This window comes from Podarcis pityusensis (genome assembly GCF_964106645.2).
Source record: "Podarcis pityusensis genome assembly, chromosome: 16".
In the NCBI taxonomy this organism is placed as follows: domain Eukaryota; kingdom Metazoa; phylum Chordata; class Lepidosauria; order Squamata; family Lacertidae; genus Podarcis; species Podarcis pityusensis.
The window spans coordinates 5,504,895-5,524,357 of record NC_138041.1 but is presented as its reverse complement, the minus strand read 5'-3'; the positions used below and the strand labels follow the sequence as shown (position 1 = coordinate 5,524,357).

The 19,463-nt window shown below is 48.8% G+C and overlaps 1 protein-coding gene and 1 long non-coding RNA gene across 2 annotated transcripts in view; one reads left to right on the top strand and one right to left on the bottom strand.

Annotated features, from left to right (window-relative positions):
- The first annotated feature begins 621 nt into the window (after positions 1 to 621).
- LOC308465145 lies at positions 622 to 3,860 on the top strand. Its single transcript, XR_013980280.1, has 2 exons — positions 622 to 1,746; positions 1,874 to 3,860. It is a non-coding gene; the product is annotated as an uncharacterized lncRNA (long non-coding RNA).
- Positions 2,856 to 19,463, bottom strand: part of MTMR11 (myotubularin related protein 11) — a 35,451-nt gene continuing 18,843 nt past the window's right edge. Inside the window, exons 11-17 of the mRNA XM_080984601.1 lie at positions 18,162 to 18,234; positions 17,715 to 17,785; positions 17,331 to 17,503; positions 14,703 to 14,873; positions 12,625 to 12,879; positions 10,076 to 10,357; positions 2,856 to 6,367 (exon numbers count right to left, since the gene is read on the bottom strand). Coding sequence (XP_080840727.1) covers positions 6,275 to 6,367; positions 10,076 to 10,357; positions 12,625 to 12,879; positions 14,703 to 14,873; positions 17,331 to 17,503; positions 17,715 to 17,785; positions 18,162 to 18,234 — 1,118 coding nt within the window. The 3' untranslated portion in view covers positions 2,856 to 6,274. The remainder of the gene's footprint in view (positions 6,368 to 10,075; positions 10,358 to 12,624; positions 12,880 to 14,702; positions 14,874 to 17,330; positions 17,504 to 17,714; positions 17,786 to 18,161; positions 18,235 to 19,463) is intronic.

The window sequence follows — 19,463 nt, the reverse complement described above, 5'->3', positions numbered from 1 at the left end:
CCCCTCCCTCCTGATTGGGTCACTTGCTCTCCAGCATTCGAAAAAGACAGGACTCTGTTTCCCCCAGATTTAGCAGGAGGGTGAATTTGGGATACAGTATATGCACATATACCTTTTAATGAGGGTGAAAGAGGAGAGCGCAAAATATGGTTTGAAGCTCAACATCAAAAAAAGCTAAGATCATGGCCACTGGTCCCATCACCTCCTGGCAGATAGAAAGGGAAGAAATGGAGGCAGTGAGGGATTTTACTTTCTTGGGCTCCATGATCACTGCAGATGGTGACAGCAGCCGCAAAATTAAAAGATGCCTGCTTCTTGGGAGAAAGGCGATGACAAACCTAGACAGCATCTTAAAAAGCAGAGACATCACCTTGCCAACAAAGGCCCGTATAGTTAAAGCTATGGTTTTCCCAGTAATGTATGGAAGTGAGAGCTGGACCATAAAGAAGGCTGATCGCCGAAGAATGGATGCTTTTGAATTCTGGTGCTGGAGGAGACTCTTGAGAGTCCCATGGACTGCAAGAAGATCAAACCTCTCCATTCTGAAGGAAATCAGCCCTGAGTGCTCACTGGAAGGACAAATCCTGAAGCTGAGGCTCCAATACCTTGGCCACCCTCATGAGAAGAGAAGACTCCCTGGAAAAGACCCTGATGTTGGGAAAGATGGCGGGCACAAGGAGAAGGGGACGACGGAGGAGGAGATGGTGGGACAGTGTTCTTGAAGCTACCAGCATGAGTTTGACCAAACTGCGGGAGGCAGTGGAAGACAGGAGTGCCTGGCGTGCTCTGGTCCAGGGGGTCACGAAGAGTCGGACGCAACTAAACGACTAAACAACAACAATACATTTAAAGCACGAATTTCCATCCACCCCAAATCTTGGCAAGTTTAGTTTATCCCTTGCAGAGCTACAATTCCCAGCACCCTTTACAAACTACAGTTCCCAAGATAACTTTGAGGGAGCTATGCATAGCTGTCAACATTTCCCTTTTTTAAAGGGAAATTCCCTTATTCCAAATAGGATTCCTCGCAAGAAAAGGGAAAAGTTGACAGCTATGGAGCTATGGGCTTTAAAATGTTTGCCGTGTTGCAGTCCCATTGAAAAACAGCAAGATTCTGGTCCTCATGGTGAGTTTTGCCTTTTGTGCAGAAGGCTAGTCTCAAAACGCACTCCCACTTCCATTTTCTTCTTCTTCTTCGCATTTTTACCCCACCTTTTTCTCCAAGGAGCTCATGGTGATGTGCCCACTTCTCCCTATCTCCTCCTTTCATCCCAAAACCAGAGAGACATCACCCAGATTACACAGCTAACAATCAATATATTTCCCCCGCTTAGCACAAACGCTTGGCTTGCCTGAGCAGCATAACATGAAGAGGGCACAGAAAATGTACAGAATGGGCATAACAGTAGTTCCCCAAAGCCCATCGTAAGTTGGGCTTTCACAAATGGGACATATTTGGGCCTGAGGCAGAGATGTCCAAACTTTTTTCAAAGAGGGCCGGATTTGATGAAGTGAAGGGCCGTGAGGGCCGGCCAAATTTGTTGACCTTTTTTTACGATTGAAGTTGCTGAGCTTTCTTTATGATTTTACCCCAATGTTATTGAGCTTTTTAGGACTGAAGTTGTTGAGGGTTTGTTTTTTTTTAGGATTTTATCCCAAGAAATAAACTGCCACAGGGGCCGGATTGAACCGACCGGCGGGCTGGATTAGGCCCCTGAAACGGACTTTGGACATGCCTGGCCTAAGGTGAGTCACACCTTCCTGTGCGGGGGGGGGGGGTCCTGATTCTAGGGACATATGACAGATGGAAAAATAGGAGTGAGGATCTTCCATATGACTTATTTACTAAGAATTCATCCTGGCTTCTTTGCAGGGAGACTAGACGACATTGGCTATTTATAAAGGATTCATTCCAATGTTTTTGCAGGGAGGTTAGATGATGTGTCGAAGCAGATGTCATCCCACAATTTTGCAGTGTATTTCCCATCTCTTTCAATTCCCTCAAAAGTTCGCTCTTTTAGGGAGGCGGGCTTGTTACTGCAGAGCTCACCATCATCCCCTAATTGTGCAATCTGGATTTGAAAATATGTGATTGATTCCCGCCAACAAACAGTGACAGTCTGGAAACACACACACATATTTTATCCGCCGTATCGGAATGATGCTTCCAGTTTATCTTTCTGGGTGGTAGTAGCAATGACAGAACTGAATTACATGAAGCTGAAGACGAATTTAAGAGCAGCTATGAGGCTGTCTCAGGGAGAGCGGTCGGGAGCAGAAGGCTCATCCCATCAGCTTTGCAGAAAGACGAGCTCCACTAGGCACCCATGAATTGTTTACTTGCCAGTTGGCCTGATTTTTGTTTTTCCTCCTCCCTCTGTGGCCTTTTACCCTTGTATGATGTAGTTATGTTTTGTTTTAAAAAGATTATAAGCCTGTGGGCACCGGGGACTCTTGTTTCAATTGATAGTGCGTAAACCACTCTGGGAGACTTTGGGGCTGAAAATCCCAGTGGCAAATGCCGTAAATAAATAAATGAATCGACAAACAAATATATTTTCCCCAGCAGCAGAAAACCAGGTGCTTCTGGGAAGTCCACAAACAGGGCTTGTGAATGCAACAGTCCAGTGTTGTTTTTTCCTCAGCATCTGGGATACATAAAGGGGGTTCTTTTCTTTCTTTTAATCTCGTGTCTGTTTAAGGAGAGAAGGTTGCAGTGTCACAAGCCCTGACCATATATTATCCCCTTAAAACAGCTGTAGGACAGTTTGTAGCCAAAGGATGGGGAGGGGGACGCTTTTCCTCCAACTTACAAATGTCCCTGGGAGCAAAACCATTTACAATTACCTGCAGAATTGTATTCACAAGGTACTTATTTATTTATTTGAAATTGTTCTGTAGCTTAAAACTGCTTGTTTCCCCATTAGCTCTAAAAGGCTTCTGGACCAAAGCTTATAAAATGGAAATGGAAACATTTAACAGCAAATATGTAACAGCAGCATTTTAACCCCCTTTGCTTGGGGGCAAAAGGAAAAAAACACAAAAACCATATATCTTAAATGGAAATACTTTCCCACTATGGATTTTCTCCTGTTAGCGAGGGGGGGGGAAACACATTGAAGGAACACGACAACAAGACAGTGCAAACATAATATACAGAAATGGATGGAGAGACGTATTAAGTTCCTAAGTACCAGCATCGCATTTCGGCGTTCCCAGGCAACGGCGTACCGAAGGACTCCGCTTTGATGATTTATAGATACCAGACATATGAAGCAACATTGAATGCTGCCTGACGAACACTGTTAATGAATTTCCAGGGGGGGGGGGCTCCTGTTTTTTAACAAGCCTCGGGGAAACCTATTCTTGAGTATGGAGTGGCAGCAGCAGCAACAACTGTTTTACAGTGGAACGGACTCCCTTAGAAGGTGGCAAACTCTCCTTCCTTGGAGGTTTTTAAGCAGAGGTTGGGTGACCCTCTGTCATGGATGTTTTATCTGTGATTCCTGCATTGCAGAGAATTGGACTAGAATGGTCCTTGGAGTCTCTTCCAACTCTACAATTCTGTGATTTTGGGATAAAGCCCTTTAGAGGACTCTCCAATACATGCACACAGCTGTACCGTGTTCTTTCATTTCTGAACAGTACACACAGCAGAAAATTCCACCATTTCTGCCTAGGGGACAATAATTTGTTGGAGCAGACCAGCTCTTTTTTAATTCATTGTCCTGTTTGCAACCAGGGTGGTCCCTTTATTTAACCACAGGGCAATATCTCAGGCCAGTAAGCAGGCTAGAGGCAGGGGATGGGATTTCTCTCACATACATAACATGCCATTTCTCAATAAGTGCTATGTTTTTTTTAAAAGCTTCTCTGAACATCTGTTTTGGCACCTCTTATCTTCCACACCAAACATTTTTTTTAAAAAAAAGTGACTGCGGAAATGACCACAGAAAGTGCTAAAGAAGGACTGGGGTGTGTATGTACCCCAGAACTGGCCAGAAAATCTGGTTTACAGATTGCGAAAGCATGATTTCCCAGTTTAATAATAATAATAAAGCTTCCCGTCAGTTCTGTCCAGAGCTTTGAGGCCATTAGATTTATTGCTCAGCTTGGCAGGAAAGAAAAATCTGCTGTCGGGAGAATCCTTGGAGAATCCTCCTGAACATTTCACTTTCCAAAGTTTGTTCAAACTTATTTGCAAGCCCTTGTTGCAGCCTTGTGGGTGCAGATCTAATGAGGTTGGGGCCCGCTCGGCACTGGATCCCAAGGCATCAAAATATTGATTACTCGGCAACAGTTGAAAAGGAAAAGTCACCCCACCATCTCTGATAGAGGAGGAACAACAACATTTCACTTCTATTCCCCTACAAAGACGAGCAAGATTCTAATACTCCAGGGTTGCTGTTTGGTTTTTCACAAACTGCAAAGGAAAGCTCACGCCTAACACTGCAGTCTAGGGACTGAAGGAGGTGCTGGTCCACTAGCCAATTTCTCGTGGGCTGCCTGATGCTTGCAAATATGCCTGGACGAAGCAGATATTCTGTGCAAGAGTCTTCTGGATGAGGCCAAGGGGACTCACCTAGTTCAGAATCCTGTTCTCACAACCAGATGCCTCCAAGGAACCCACACGCCGGATTTAAGCACAATAGCATTGCCCCCTCCTGTGGTCTCCAGCAACTGGGGTTCAGAGGCATTTCTTCCTCCAACTACAGAGGCAGAGCATAGCCATCCTGGCTACTAAAGGAAAAGGTAAAGGGATCCCTGACCATTAGGTCCAGTTGTGGCCGACTCTGGGGTTGCGGCGCTCATCTCGCTTTATTGGCTGAAGGAGCCAGCATACAGCATGTGGCCAGCATGACTAAGCCACTTCTGGCGAACCAGAGCAGCACACGGAAACGCCGTTTACCTTCCTGCCGGAGTGGTACCTATTTATCTACTTGCACTTTGACATGCTTTCAAACTGCTAGGTTGGCAGGAGCTGGAACCGAGCAACGGGAGCTCATCCAGTCGCGGGGATTCGAACCGCCGACCTTCTGATCAGCAATTCCTAGGCTCTGTGGTTTAACCCACAGTGCCACCCGCGTCCCTATATCCTGGCTAGTAGCCCTCGATAACTCTCTCCTCCATGAGCGTGTCTAATCCTCTTTTAAAGCCATCTGGGCTGGGGGCCATCACTGCATCCTGTGATGCTCTCAAGATGTTGTTGATCTCCAAGCCCCCTCGCAACTGCAGCAGCCAGTGCAACCAATGGTTAGGGATGACAGCGAGAGCCGAAGCTCACCAACATCTGGAGGGAACCGCGTTGGCTACCCCACGTTTTAAGTGTTACGAGAACTGGAAATTTTGGGGACATATAGGTCAATACCCCTTAGTGGGTTCTAGGAGACAGAGAGAGTAAAGCAGACTACACAGAGCTGGTCAGCCCACTCTGGGCTACCAGGTGCTTCCAGGCACTTCCAGGCAGGTGTTTATTATGGGATGGTTGCTCCTCGAGCATTCAGGCCTTTTTGGGGTGGGGGCATCATGACAGTAACAGCAGAATGCCAGCAGCCCATGTTATTCCCCACTGCCCACCACCCCCAAAATTTAATCTGGATTAATGACACATCACACACTTAAGGCACATGACTTCTCCCAAAGAATCCTGGGAACCGTAGTTGATGATCTTTAGCACACTTGACAAACTACGTTTCCCAAGATTCTTTGGGGGAAGCCACATAAATGTATACGGCTTTAGTAAGTTCTTTAATTAAAAAACCAAACACAAACCAAACACCTGATGGCACGCACCCAATATCGCAGCGATATTAAGCCCCACGTCCCTTTGCAATCAAAACAGAACATTTGGGGCGAGTATAAATTCAGGACAGAACCGCAGATGGGTCAATAAGATCTGTTTGCTGAGCTGGGCAACTCCAGAACAGACACTTCCGATGAATCGGGGAGCGGTTGTCCAGCCACAGACATCAATCCCGTAGCCTGAGTGCATCAGTTTTCTCCCAAATGGGTAAAGATTTCCAAATGGAGCTCTGTGAAAATTGCAGGGGGTTGGACTGGATGACCCTTGGAGTCTCTTCCAACTCGATGATTCTGCGAATCTCTGAAATGTGCATATTGCAACTGCTGTCTCTTCTTGGAAAGCGGGGTGCACCAGGTCTGCGTTGAATACGCTGAGGGCCTGCCCCGTTCTTGATGGGGTGGCAGGAGGGAGCTCCAGGCAGTCTGCATGGGCTCTGCGTGGAACGCTTCGGCCTTCTCAAGCATCGTGTCACTAGCTTCCTCTGGCTTGCCAGTAGTTCAGCCGCTCTTGGAGCAGGTCCAGTTCCTCAGTGAGGCCCACAATGCTGGGAGCAAAGAGGCCGACCTGAAGAGAAAGGAAAGACTGCTGTTTCTACAAAACTACTAAACCATATTGCAACAGCAGCAGACAAGACTTCCCAGCTGTGGAATTATTATTATTATTATTATTAATAAATTTTATTTATACCTCGCCCTCCCCAGCCAAAACCGGGCTCAGGGCGGCTAACACCAGGTAAAAACAATTGATTAAAATACAACTTAAAAAGAAGATTAAGTACAACATTAAAATGCAGCCTCATTTCAGTAGAAACTCAAATCAAAAACTTTATGGGGATTAAAACGTCAAATCTTCACCAAAGGCCAACTATCCAAACTGGTCCTACGTGGGCCAGAAAAAAGCCAGGGAAGTCCCCAAATAAGAGTCCCATCACAGAAGGAGAAAGGAAAAAAGAAGAGAGGGAGGGAATCAAATTGATTCCAAGCCAAAGGCCAGGCGGAACAACTCTGTCTTACAGGCCCTGCGGAAAGAAATCAGATCCTGCAGGGCCCTGGTCTCATGAGACAAAGCGTTCCACCAGGCCGGAGCCAGTGCTGCGAAGGCCCTGTCCCTGGTTGAGGCTAATCTGACTTCCCTAGGGCCCGGGACCACTAGGGTGTTGCTATTTATGGACATTAAGGTCCTCCGCGGGGCATATCGGGAGAGGCGGTCCCTCCCTACTGGACAGGGGACTGGACGAGATGACCCTTGCAGGGACATCCCAGGGCCGTCTTAAACATCTCTGGCGCTGTGGTGCAAAGATCCCCCCCCCCCCATTTCCCAGAGTTGCTGACCTTTTTTAGGGAGGACGGCGCTGCCAGCGACGCGCTCAGCTTTGCAGGGTTGGAGGAGGCGGGCAGCGGCTGGAGGGCGGCCCCTCCGGCAGGGAAGAGGCGGAGGCTGGACGCAGCAGTTCCCAGCTCAGCTGGCCACTTCGTGCCGTGGTGGCCACGGCAGGCAGAAGCTCCGTGTGCAGCGCTGCTTCGGCGCAACATGGTGGAGGCAGGCGATGGCAGTAAGCTGATGGTGGGAGGCGCCACATCCAGCCTCTGCCTCTTCCCTAGCGCCCTCCAGAACTTGGCGCCCTGCGCCACCCGTCTCTATGGGTAAGACGCCCCCGGTCCCTCCCCACTCTACCATTCTGTGAAACAGCAGTGTTTACATCTGTAACCCCGCCCATTTTTTGCCTACCACAGACACGTGGCCTTTGGGATCACAGAATCATAAGGTTGAATGTGATCCTAAGGATCACTTGGTCCAACCCCCTGCAACGCAGGGACATGCAGCTGCTCCTTACGGGGATCAAACCTGCAACCGTGGCGTCATCAGCACCACACTCTAACCAACCGAGCTATCCCACCTTGAAGACTGGCAAGAAGAGGAGGCAGCCCCTCGAGCTGGGAGAAACGTTCTCCATCTCTGCGCTAAGCGGAAAGAGACTTACGTCGCCAGCAAGGACCACCAATGGCTTGGGGGGAGAGGCTTTTCATACCCTCCTTTTAAATTGGCTCCCTTGTATAGGAATATATCAGAGCCCTGCTTGGATCAAGCCAGAGGAGGCCCATCTAGTTCAGCCTGCTGTTCTCACGGTGGCCAACCAAGTGTTCTGTTCGGAAGACCACAAGCAGGACCTGAATGCAACATCAGTAAACTCCCTTCCTGCAGTTTCCAGCAACTCGGATTCAGAAGCATATATTGCCTCTGATCATGGCTGGTAGCCACTGATAGCCTTTTTCTCCATGAATTAGTCCAGTCCTCTTCCAAAGCCATCCCTGGCTCCTAGGGGAGCGAGTTCCACAGTTTGCACTATGTGAAGAAGTCCTCTTTTTAATCTTTCCTGAATTTTCCAACATTCAACTTCAAGTCCTGCCGTTAAGAGAGAGGCAGAAATACTTCTCTGCATCACTTTCTCAACACCAGGCATAATTTTCTAAGCGTCTAGCATCCCTTGTTCCTATTTCCACCCGCAGGACTTTTGCTTCAGAACTCGTTTCCAAATCCCTGTTATTTATTTCCTCTTTTAATGAACTGGCGCAGGCTGGAAGGGGCAGGATACAGTGGCTGCCTAATAGACGTGGCGCACACTGGCCTCTGGAGACCTAGCTGTGAAGAATCTGTTTCTAATCATGAGCTGCTAAAGGCAGCTATCAACATCAGGAAGTCGTCCTCACTTCATCTTCTGGTTTCCTCCTCACTGCTTCCACAACTGACGGTAGATTTGAGGATCACTGTTTGCAAAACGGTGGGTCTAGCTGCTTCCGAGTCCTTAACTCAGAAGCAAGGTCTGCACCTTCAGCACAGCTGAAGATCAGCTGGTTGAAATTGTGCAAATTACATCCAAGCAAGAAGCTCGTATTTGTGCTGTGTCTGCTGGGGTTCCCTGGCACAGAAAGAGCTTTTAACCTCTCTGCTTTGTTTGCTGGGCAAGACCCTTCAGGACATGAGCTCTGGAAGTGCTGAGGATTCTCTCTCGCAGCGCCAAGGGTTTTGGTATACGAGATTTTCATGTAAATATGGAACCCTTGCAACCAAAATCCCACCCTCCCTGCATAATATGTGCTCATACTGTAAAGGTAAAGGGACCCCTGACCATTAGGTCCAGTCGTGGCCAACTCTGGGGTTGCGGCGCTCAGCTCACTTTACTGGCAGAGGGAGCTGGCATACAGCTTCCGGGTCATGTGGCCAGCATGACTAAGCCGCTTCTGGCGAACCAGAGCAGTGCACGGAAACACCGCCGGAGCGGTACCTATTTATCTACTTGCACTTGACGTGCTTTCGAACTGCTAGGTGGGCAGGAGCAGGGACCAAGCAACGGGAGCTCACCCCGTCATGGGGATTTGAACCGCCGACCTTCTGATCGGGAAGTCCTAGGCTCTGTGGTTTAACCCACAGCGCCACCCACGTCCGCTCATACTGTAATAATGAGGGAAAAACCCTTTTATAAAAGAATCCAAAAGTAGTTTGGACACTAGATGTCACCACACAGCTGCAAACCTCTACCTCTTGGGATTCCTACCCATTAGCCCCTCTGTATACATCCTCCTCCCCATACCATGAAATTATCATTAATTTTTATTATTTTTATCATCACCACCATTGGTTTATTAATTGCCTTCTAAACTTCCACCTCGAGGCGTTTTGTGCATAAGGTAAATGAAACCAAAAACACATTTAACGAATTGGGTTGTCATTCAGTATATCCTCCTGCCTCATTTCTGTCCGTCTTCTCAGAAGTTGGAGTTCTTTATGACATTTTAGTTAGTTAGTTTTTTAGATTTGAACTGCTGGTAGGAGGCCAGTTGTGGTGGGATTACAAACTGTAAAAGTTTTAGAACGAACATACCATACTTTTCCGCGTATAAGACAAGGTTTTTTTCTGAGAAAATAATGTCAAAAATGGGAGGTCGTCTTATACATGGATAGTGCAGAATGGGGACGAAAATCCCCCCCAAAAAGCTCAAAAACTCTGGGCAATCTCCCCCCATTTTCTTAGTTTTGAGTCCCCCAAAATAGGGGGTGTCTCATACACAGGGGCGTGTTATGCACTGAAAAATACGGTATAAATAAATCTCTTCCCTCTGCTTGTGGAACAGCTTCTATTAATGGCGGGACTTTTTGAACCCAAGAAATATGAGGAAGCGTTTTTTTGCAGAACGCAGGTTGGGTTCTCTAATGACCACCTCTCAACCTGCCCGCGATTCTTTTATTTTGTGCTACGCCTCTGCTGTTTCGTACCTGGGTTTCCGGGCTCCCGCGAAGGTAGCACCTTCTCCACAAGCGGATGGAGGGCCCTGCATACGATGGCAGAAGGAGCAGCCCGTCGTGGTGGAGGAGGAAGCTCCGGGTTTTGCACCTCCGCGACCTGTCCTGCTCCCTGGGGGCCTCTGACCCCTGAGACCGGCAGGAGCCTTTCTTGGCGAGGGAGCCGTTTTTCCAGGGGAAGAAGTGGGCCTGCAGAGAGAGGGAGCCCTTGGAGAACAAGTACAGGGTCCTTTTCCCAGGAGGAGCGTTTTCCATCTGGAGGAAGGAAGGGGGAAAGCTCAGAACATCGGAAGAGCGAAGGAACCAGGTCTTGGATCTGATCCTGGCAGCTCAAACAGTAATTGCAACTCCCTGGAAAACAGTCCCAAATCTTACACAGTGCGCTTGGTGTGCCGCTCACTCTGGAATATAGCTATGAGGGGGGAAATAGCACATAATTTGAGATTTTGACGAGGGCTAGAACCTCCAGACACTTTTTATATGATTTGGCATTCCCTTAGTACATACTGTATGTATGCGGCGAAGCAGTCTTCAAGACAACTCTCATCTCAAACCTTGAAAATCTGGAACTAGACTTGACAACGAGATGGCGCTGATATTCTTTTTTGTTTGTTTCTTTTGCATATTTAATACAGGAACAAAAAACACACCTCCCACAAGAACACACACATATTCTTTTCTTGGACCCGGTTATATTAAACCATGTGCAACTGTGCGCATTCTATGTGCCTGTTTTATATTTTTGTTTTTCATCTTTTAATTTTTATCTGTTGTTCTCATAGAATCATAGAACTGTAAGGGTGGAAGAGACCCACAAGGGCCATCTAGTCCAGCCCCCTGCCGTGTAGGAATCTTCTGCCCAGTACACGCATTTCAAAATGCATGGGTCAGACTAGAAACAGGGATGATGAAAGTCGAAGCTCATATTAGCCTAACATCAATATATAAGTGGCTAACTCTGAAGCAACCAGTTTCAGTCTGGCTGGCAGACAGCAATCTTAAACACTCTTCAGAAACTGGGCCTTGCTCCCCAAACCCTCATAACTATGGGCCTGGGCCAAGCTAGATCTGTGGTCAGGCAAAGAATCATGGACATAGAGAGACAACAGGACTGTACAAGGGTCCCCGATTATAAAATCATAGAAAACGGGAGATACGTAGCCGGTCCAGCAACATATCTTTATTTCCTCGCATCCAGAAACGCAAGAAGGGCTTTCACTCTTGCTAGAAGCTCAGCCTTGCCCTTACCGGTTCTGGAAGGCTCCTATAGAAGAATCCCCTACGCACAGAGAAATAGGAAGCCCCGAACATATATATTTTTAGATGTCCTTTTTATCTTGAGATTCATAGAGACACCATTGATCCTTTGCTGAAGAGGCTCGCTGATCTTTCAGACAAGTCTAAACTTCATTCTCTCCTCTTAGGCAAAGATCACAAGACGACCTGGCTGGTAGCCAGATTCTGCACCCAGATTTGTAGGCACAGATCATCCTCTGGAATAAAATAGCTTACTAGGGAAATGCTGAAGTCGCCCTTTGGGGCGCCTCAGGGTCAATTTTTTATGGTAGCCCAAATCTCAGTTGTACAGGTGTATGTATATATCTCAATTTTAACTCATGAGCTATTGCTGCAATCTGCTCCGATTGTATATTTTATCTTTATGAACGCTGTTTTTATTGTGTTGTGCGAGCTGGTCTTTGACTGTAATAAATCATCTAAATTATCTATGTATTTGCCCAGCACAGGGCTCGGAGCCACGACCCTGAGTTTACGAGGCTCATACTCTACCAACTGAGCCAGCCCAGGTTGTCATCCTGAGCTAGCATCCTGTTCTCACAGTGGCCAAATTCTCCTAAGAACCTAGAAGTCCAGATAGACTGTCTCTAGACATGGAGGTTCTATAAGAGCAGCGTAGTTTCAAATTGGATGGGAGACCACGTGTTGAGATTCCTGCATTGCAAGGGGGTTGGACTGGATGACCCTCGGGATCCCTTCCAATTCTGTGGTTCCTTCAGAAGAGCCCTGCTGGATCACGCCAATGGCCCATCAGCTCCAGCATCCTCTTCCCACAGTGGCCACCCAGATGCCTGTTGAAAACCCACAGGCGGGATCTCAACACAACAGCAAACTCTTTAACACCAGGGTTCCAGATTCAAACAGGGGGAAACTGAGTGGTGCTGGCAAAAAGGCTTCTTATATGAGAACCTGGAGAGCCACTGCCAGTCAGTGCAGACAATACTAAGCTAGACAATACAAGCCCCCAATGGCTTGATCAGCATAAGATATAAGCTTCCTGCTTTCTTAAGTCAACCCTTTTTTTGGAACCATGAGGACTGGAACCTTGTAAAGACAGCTTCCTACATTCCTGTGGGTCGCAGAGTTAGATCTAAACAGGGAAAGGTGCTGCTGGAGCCTGGTGCCCTACCAGACTGGGAGATGCCAAAGATTTCTACCCGTCCTCTGGCTCTGAATCCACCAGCCCAAGTTGTGAAAACGACCTCCATGCCTTCCCAAACACAAACCTTGCCAATGTTTTGGGGAAGGAAGTTCCCGTTCAGAGCCGCGCCGTTGCTGCCGCCATTACCGCTGCGCCTGTAGCAGGGGTTCCGGAAGCGCGCCATGTGCCGGGGGCTGTATCTCAAGGACCAGTCCCAGATGGTAGGCAGGGAGGCCCCTGTGGCTTCCTTGACCGGGTAGCCGTCTTTCTCCAGAATCTCCAGGCAGAGAGGTTCTCGCCAGCCGTTGATGGGAGTGTAGAGCTGCGTGAGAAAACGGTTCTGGGGGGAGAGAGGGGTGGCGGTATATAAACTGACCCTTCCCAAAATGCATTTCTTCTTTTCCACTTGTATGGATTTTATTGGCCAAAGAAACATTGCAACAATAGTGGCCTGCTCTCTACAGCAGGGGTCAGCAAACTTTTTCAGCAGGGGGCCGGTCCACTGTCCCTCAGACCTTGTGGGGGGGCCGGACTATATTTTGGGGAAAAAATAATGAACAAATTCCTATGCCCCACGAGTAACTCAGAGATGCATTTTAAATAAAAGGACACATTCTCCACCGCCATCGTTCTGCCTGGACACTGAGGTCCAGCACCGAGGGCCTTCTAGCGGTTCCCTCGCTGCAAAAAGCCATGTTACAGGGAACCAGGCAGAGGGCCTTCTCGGTGGTGGCACCCGCCCTGTGGAACGCCCTCCCACCAGAGGTCAAAAATGAAAAACAACTACCAGACTTTTAGGAGACATCTGAAGGCAGCCCTGTTTAGGGAAGCTTTTAATGTTTAATAGGTTATTGTAGTTTAGTGTTTTGTTGGAAGCCGCCCAGAGTGGCTGGGGAAACCCAGCCAGATGGGCGGGGTATAAATAATAAATTATTTTAATTATTTATTATTATTCTACTCATGTAAAAACACACTGATTCCTGGACCGTCCGCGGGCCGGATTTCAAAGGCAATTGGGCTGTATCCAGCCCCTGGGCCTTAGTTTGCCTACCCATGATCTACAGGGCTATTGTGAGGATTTCCCCCATCCTTCAAGAGGAGGAGCTGATTCCTAGAGAGGAGAGGCAGGCCACAGAGAAGAGAATGGATTCAGCAGCCTTCCCCAACCAAGCACCTTCCAGTGGTTGCAGGACACCACCTTCCAACAGGTCATCACAGCCCATGACCCGGGGATGGTGGGAGTTGTAGTCCAAAACAGCCGGAGGGCCACAGGACCGCCATCTTTAAAGAGAAGGAGTTGATTCCTAGAGTGGAGAGGCAGGCCACAGAGAAGAGAATGGCTAGAACAGCCTTCCCCAACCTGACGCCGTCCAGATTCTGTTGGGCTCCAGTTCCCAGCGACTGGCACAGTGTCAACACTTGGGGATGATGGTGATGGGAAACGGAAGCCTCCTGAGAGTACCATTTTGGCTATCCCTGGTTGATCAGCTCAAGTCGTCTTGCCTCTCCTTCCCACCCAACATCGGAACAGAGCTCAAGAGACCCAGCAAATTTGGCCCAACCCTTGTCCCTTTTCAAAGCCAAGCAGTGCTTTTCCTCGTTTTCCCTTTTTATTGTTATCGATTCGTAAGCAAAAGAAAAGAAGTGCAGACATAACGAAGATGAAGAAGGCGAATACAGTGGTACCTTGGGTTACATACGCTTCAGGTTACAGACTCCGCTAACCCAGAAATAGTACCTCGGGTTAAGAACTTTGCTTCAGGATGAGAACAGAAATTGTGCTCCGGCGGCGCGGCAGCAGCAGGAGGCCCCATTAGCTAAAGTGGTGCTTCAGGTTAAGAACAGTTTCAGGTTAAGAACGGACCTCCGGAACGAATTAAGTGCTTCACCTGAGGTACCACTGTAATGAAATATTGAAGTCCTGAGCCATCACAGCCTTGAGGACCAGCAATCCGAATTATTAAGATCAAAGGTTTTCCAGGATTTGACAATACAGCCCCTAGGCTGCTGTCAAGAGGTGAGAGAGGAGTGCTTTACTTTCCAAAAATCCCATTCTGTTTCCATGCAATGGCACAGAAATACAATAAATCAGCTCAAATATATAGGTTCACAAGTGCCAGACCAGGCTGGGTGTCCGTCCCCCGTCCCCCAAGCTCAACTCACCTGGTTTCTCCGCCCTCTCTCCCACTGGCAGTTGAAGAGGAAGGTGCTGGAGAATGGGACATAGCTGCTTTCGTGTAGAGCCACCAGGTAGGCCTCAGTGAACTGGAAGGACCCGGGAAACTGCTGCAAGAGCTGCCAGGTGCAGTCCAGGAACAGCAGGAAGACCGGCGACTGCAAAAAGGGGTGAAAGGGGGAAAGAGACTGAAATGCTCCCATTTCTTTTCCCTGAGCACATTTATTCTCTCTCCTCCTCTACGGAGAAAGGCTTCAGGTCAGGGATGGAGCATCTGAGACTTTCTGTGTTCTTCTTTCCATGGGACCCTTACTCAGAACAATGAGGACCAGAACCTTACTTTGATTTTAGGGCAAAGTCTGCAGCATAGCACTAAAGCATCACTTGGCCACTTTGATTGGTGGGGCGCCCTTACAGGGGCTACAAAATATCCGTTCTGCATTTTGTAAGAATTTGATCTTTCAAATTCAGTATCCCTGAAGGAGCGTCTCCACCCCCATCATCCAGCCCAGACGCTGAGGTCCAGCTCCGAGGGCCTTCTGATGGCTCCCTCACTGTGAGAAGTGAGGTTACAGGAAACCAGGCAGAGGGCCTCCTTGGTGGTAGCGCCCGCCCTGTGGAACGCCCTCCCACCGTATGTAAAGGAAATAAGCCAACTATCTGACTTTTAGAAGACATCTGAAGGTTCAGGGAAGTTTTTTATGCTTGATGTTTCATCGTGTTTTTAACTCTGGGAAACCCAGCCAGATGGGTGGTGAAGGAAGGAAGGAAGGAAGGAAGGAAGGAAGGAAAGAGAGAGAGAGAGAGAGAGAGAGAGAGAGAGAGAGAGAGAGAGAAAGTGTTGCAGCACCTACACTTTGGAACTCCCTGCCTATGGACACCAGGCAAGGGCACTTTTGCTGCACTCTTTTTGGCTCCTGCTAAAAATGCTCTTGTTCAGACAAGCCTACCCAGCTGTTTGGGGACGCGGGTGGCGCTGTGGGTTAAACCACAGAGCCTAGGACTTGCCAATCTGAAGGTTGGTGGTTCGAATCCCTGCAACGGGGTGAGCTCCCGTTGGCCGGTCCCTGCTTCTGCCAACCTAGCAGTTCGAAAGCATGTCAAAGTGCAAGTAGATAAATAGGTACCGCTCCAGCGGGAAGGAAAACGGTGTTTCCGTGCACTGCTCTGGTTCGCCAGAAACGGCTTAGTCATGCTGGCCACATGACCCAGAAGCTGTACGCCAGCTCCCTCGGCCAATAAAGCGAGATGAGCGCCGCAACCCCAGAGTCGTCCGGAACTGGACCTAATGGTCAGGGGTCCCTTTACCTTTACCTTTTTACCCATCTGCTTAGAAAGTGTTGATCTGTTTTTAGGCTTTTGTTATTCTAACTATGAAAGTTTCAGATCATTGTTGCTAGACCAGGTGAGGGCAGCGGATGGGACTCAAACCCTTGGGTGAGTTAAGGGACTTCCCTTGTGTGCAAAGAGATTGAGTGGATGAGACCAGTAGTGGGTCCAACGGTCAAGACGGCGGTTTCTGCACATTCTGTGGACTGAAGTGAGGGGCAGATGGGGGTCTTCCACCTGGGAAGGTAGCCCATCCAGGAGAAGCAAAACTCTGATCCTAAACCTCTGCTGCCTTTTGGGATATCTTCAGGAGAAGAAAATGCTAAGGAGTAAACCCTACACAAATCCAGTCCCTAGGATGGTTGGATGGCACCTGCAGCCCAGCTGGCCCTGCAGCCCAGCTGGTGCCAAACATCTTGCTCTGATTACCTTGGGACCACATCAGCGAGCCTGAGGGGGGGGGTCTTGTCTGGGCACCACCAGGCACATTGCCCATGTTTATACCCCAGGGAGGTCACGGGCACTGCTAACAGAGCAGTTAGACTTCATCCCTGGAGATGCACTCCATCGTCTCACTGGACAAACAGATGCCAACAACATATCTTACTGATACTATTATTGTTTTATGTTTTTGGTGCTGGAGGAGACTCTTGAGAGTCCCATGGACTGCAAGAAGATCAAACCTATCCATTCTGAAGGAAATCAGCCCTGAGTGCTCACTGGAAGGACAGATCCTGAAGCTGAGGCTCCAAGACTTTGGCCAACTCATGAGAAGAGGAGACTCCCTGGAAAAGACCCTGATGCTGGGAAAGATGGAGGGCACAAGGAGAAGGGGACAACAGAGGACGAGATGGTGGGACAGTGTTCTCGAAGCTACCTGCATGAGTTTGACCAAACTGCGGGAGGCAGTGGAAGACAGGAGTGCCTGGCGTGCTCTGGTCCATGGAGTCACGAAGAGTCGGACACGACTAAACAACTAAACAACAATGTTTTTGGTAAGCTGCTTTTAGGTTTGTTGAGGTTCATTCCCCAATGGCATCTCAGGATAGGACTGGAGAGAGACTCCCTGGTCTGAAATCCTGGAGATTCGATGGCCCTCAGTGTAGACAATACTGAACTAGATGGACCGGTGCTCTGACTCAGTACGAAACAGCTTCTGATAGCCCTCAATCATAAATTGTAGGGTTGGAAGGAACCCCCAGGGTCAACAATTCCACCACCCCCATTGCAGTGCCAGAATCACCGTTAAATGCAGGGGTCACCCCATTTTCAGGGGTCCAACTCACCTCATCCCGGTCGTTTTTCTGGAGGAGGTTCAGGCGCTGCAGGAACGGGTGCCCGGTCGCCACCCACTCTTTCTGGACCAGGCTCTGGAAGCCGGAGATGGTTCTGGCGTGTGGGTCTGAAATGACTTGCACCAAGGAGGCCAGCAAGCAATTCAAGTCCCTGTCATCCGATTCTGGGAGGGGGGAATGAATGGAGGGTGAGAAAGGATAGCTTCAGGATGATGGAGACTCCAAGGTGACCAGGAGTCACCGAGGCTGGGGGCGGGCAGACCAGAGTTGGTCCATCTCACTGTCATTGGAAGAATGTCCCATTGGGGACACTGTACATCCTGCAGTGGATCCCCTCTGCAGAAGAAACACAGAGGAAAGAAACCCTCTCTTTACCTTGGAGGAGGACAGAGCGGCTTCTCTCAGCCAGCAGCACAGCCACTTCACTGGCCTTCTTCAAGCACACCCTAGAAAGAAGGAGGAAGCCTGCTGCAATAAAGGACACAAGAAGAGCCTGCAGGATCAGGCCAAAGGGGGCCCATCTTGTTCACCCTCCTGTTCCCCCAGGGGCCAACCAGATGCCCCAATGATAAGCCCACAAACAGGACCCAAATACAACAGTGATTCTCCATCCTGCGGTGCCCAGCAGCCAGCATTCAGAAAAGCATTTCTGACTCCAACCTGAGGAGCATGGTCATCACGGCGAGCAGCCTTCAGTCGCCTTCCACCACTACAAATTCGTCCGAGCCTCTTCAGACAGAGAGAAGGGGAGACAGAGATGGGAGCCTGTCCTCACTGTAGCCAGAGGGACCGGCTGGGGGGGTGGCAAGAGACGCAGCTCACCTCACGTGATCCAGCCACCGTGTCCCTTCGAGGCTTGAGAGCCACTTCTCATCGGAGGACGAGACGAAGGAATCTAGAAGGGGAATCAAGAGCACACAGGAAAGGGCTCCGTGTTGTGCAAAAACAGAACACAGACTTTTATCAGTCTGCCTTAGAATCACCAGAAGAGCTTGGCTGCCGGATGAGGCCAAAGGGGACATGTGAAGCCCAGCACCGTGTTCTCACAGTGGCCAACCAAGTGCCCTAAAGGGAAACATTCAAGCAGACACTGAACGCAAGAGCTGTTCTCCTCTCCAGCAGGAAGACCAAGCAGGACCTGAGAGCTACAGCGAACCCCCCACCAGTGACTGCCAGTAAAATTCAGAGGCATTTACAGTCGTACCTAGGAAGCCAAACAGAATCCATTCCAGAAGTCTGTTCAACTTCCAAGGTGCAGCTTCCTGCAGCCAATTGGAAGCTGTGGAATAATAATAATAATAATAATAATAATTTATTATTTATATCCTGCCCATCTGGCTGAGCTTCCCCAGCCACTCTGGACGGCTTCCAACAAAATATTAAAATACAGTTATGCATCAAACATTAAAAGCTTCCCTAAACAGGGCTGCCTTAAGATGTCTTCTAGAAGTCTGGTAGTTGTTGTTCTCTTTGCAGCCCTGCCAGATGTTCAGCTTCCCAAAGAAAGTTCTCAAACTGGAACACTCACTTCCAGGTTTGCGGCGGTCGGGAGCCAAAACGTTCGACTGCTAAGGTGTTCGTCAACCAAGGTATGACTGTACTGCCTCCAACAATGGGGGCAGGACGTAGCCATCACAGCTAGCAACCACTGAATTTGCCTTATCCTCTTTAAAACTACCAAGGTCGATGGCCACCCCTTCCTCTCGTGTGAGCAAATTCCGCCTTTTTAATTATTATTTTGTCTTTTGGGCAACCTAATCCGAAGGGCTAAGAATAGAGCGCCAGGCTTCGAAATCCCTCAGAAACCAGCTGCGCCGTTCCTCCAAAAATAGGATCCCCAGCAGAGGTCTGGAACAGTCAGCCGCCAGTTTCGAGGCAGCTGTGCAAAAATAAAAAATAAAGATCTTGTGTTATTTTTATTCTGATTCCTCATTTGTGGCCTCTGGAGGATAGGAAGATTCCTCTCCACCCTGTGAGTCATGAAGCATTCTGGAGACGCATCAGGAATGTCCACAGAGGGATTAACGCGTAGCCCAGTAGAATCTCTCTGGGAGAGAATTAGGGCTGGTTTGTACAGAGGTGTTCATCTCAACACCTCTCCAGGTACAGTGGTACCTCGGGTTA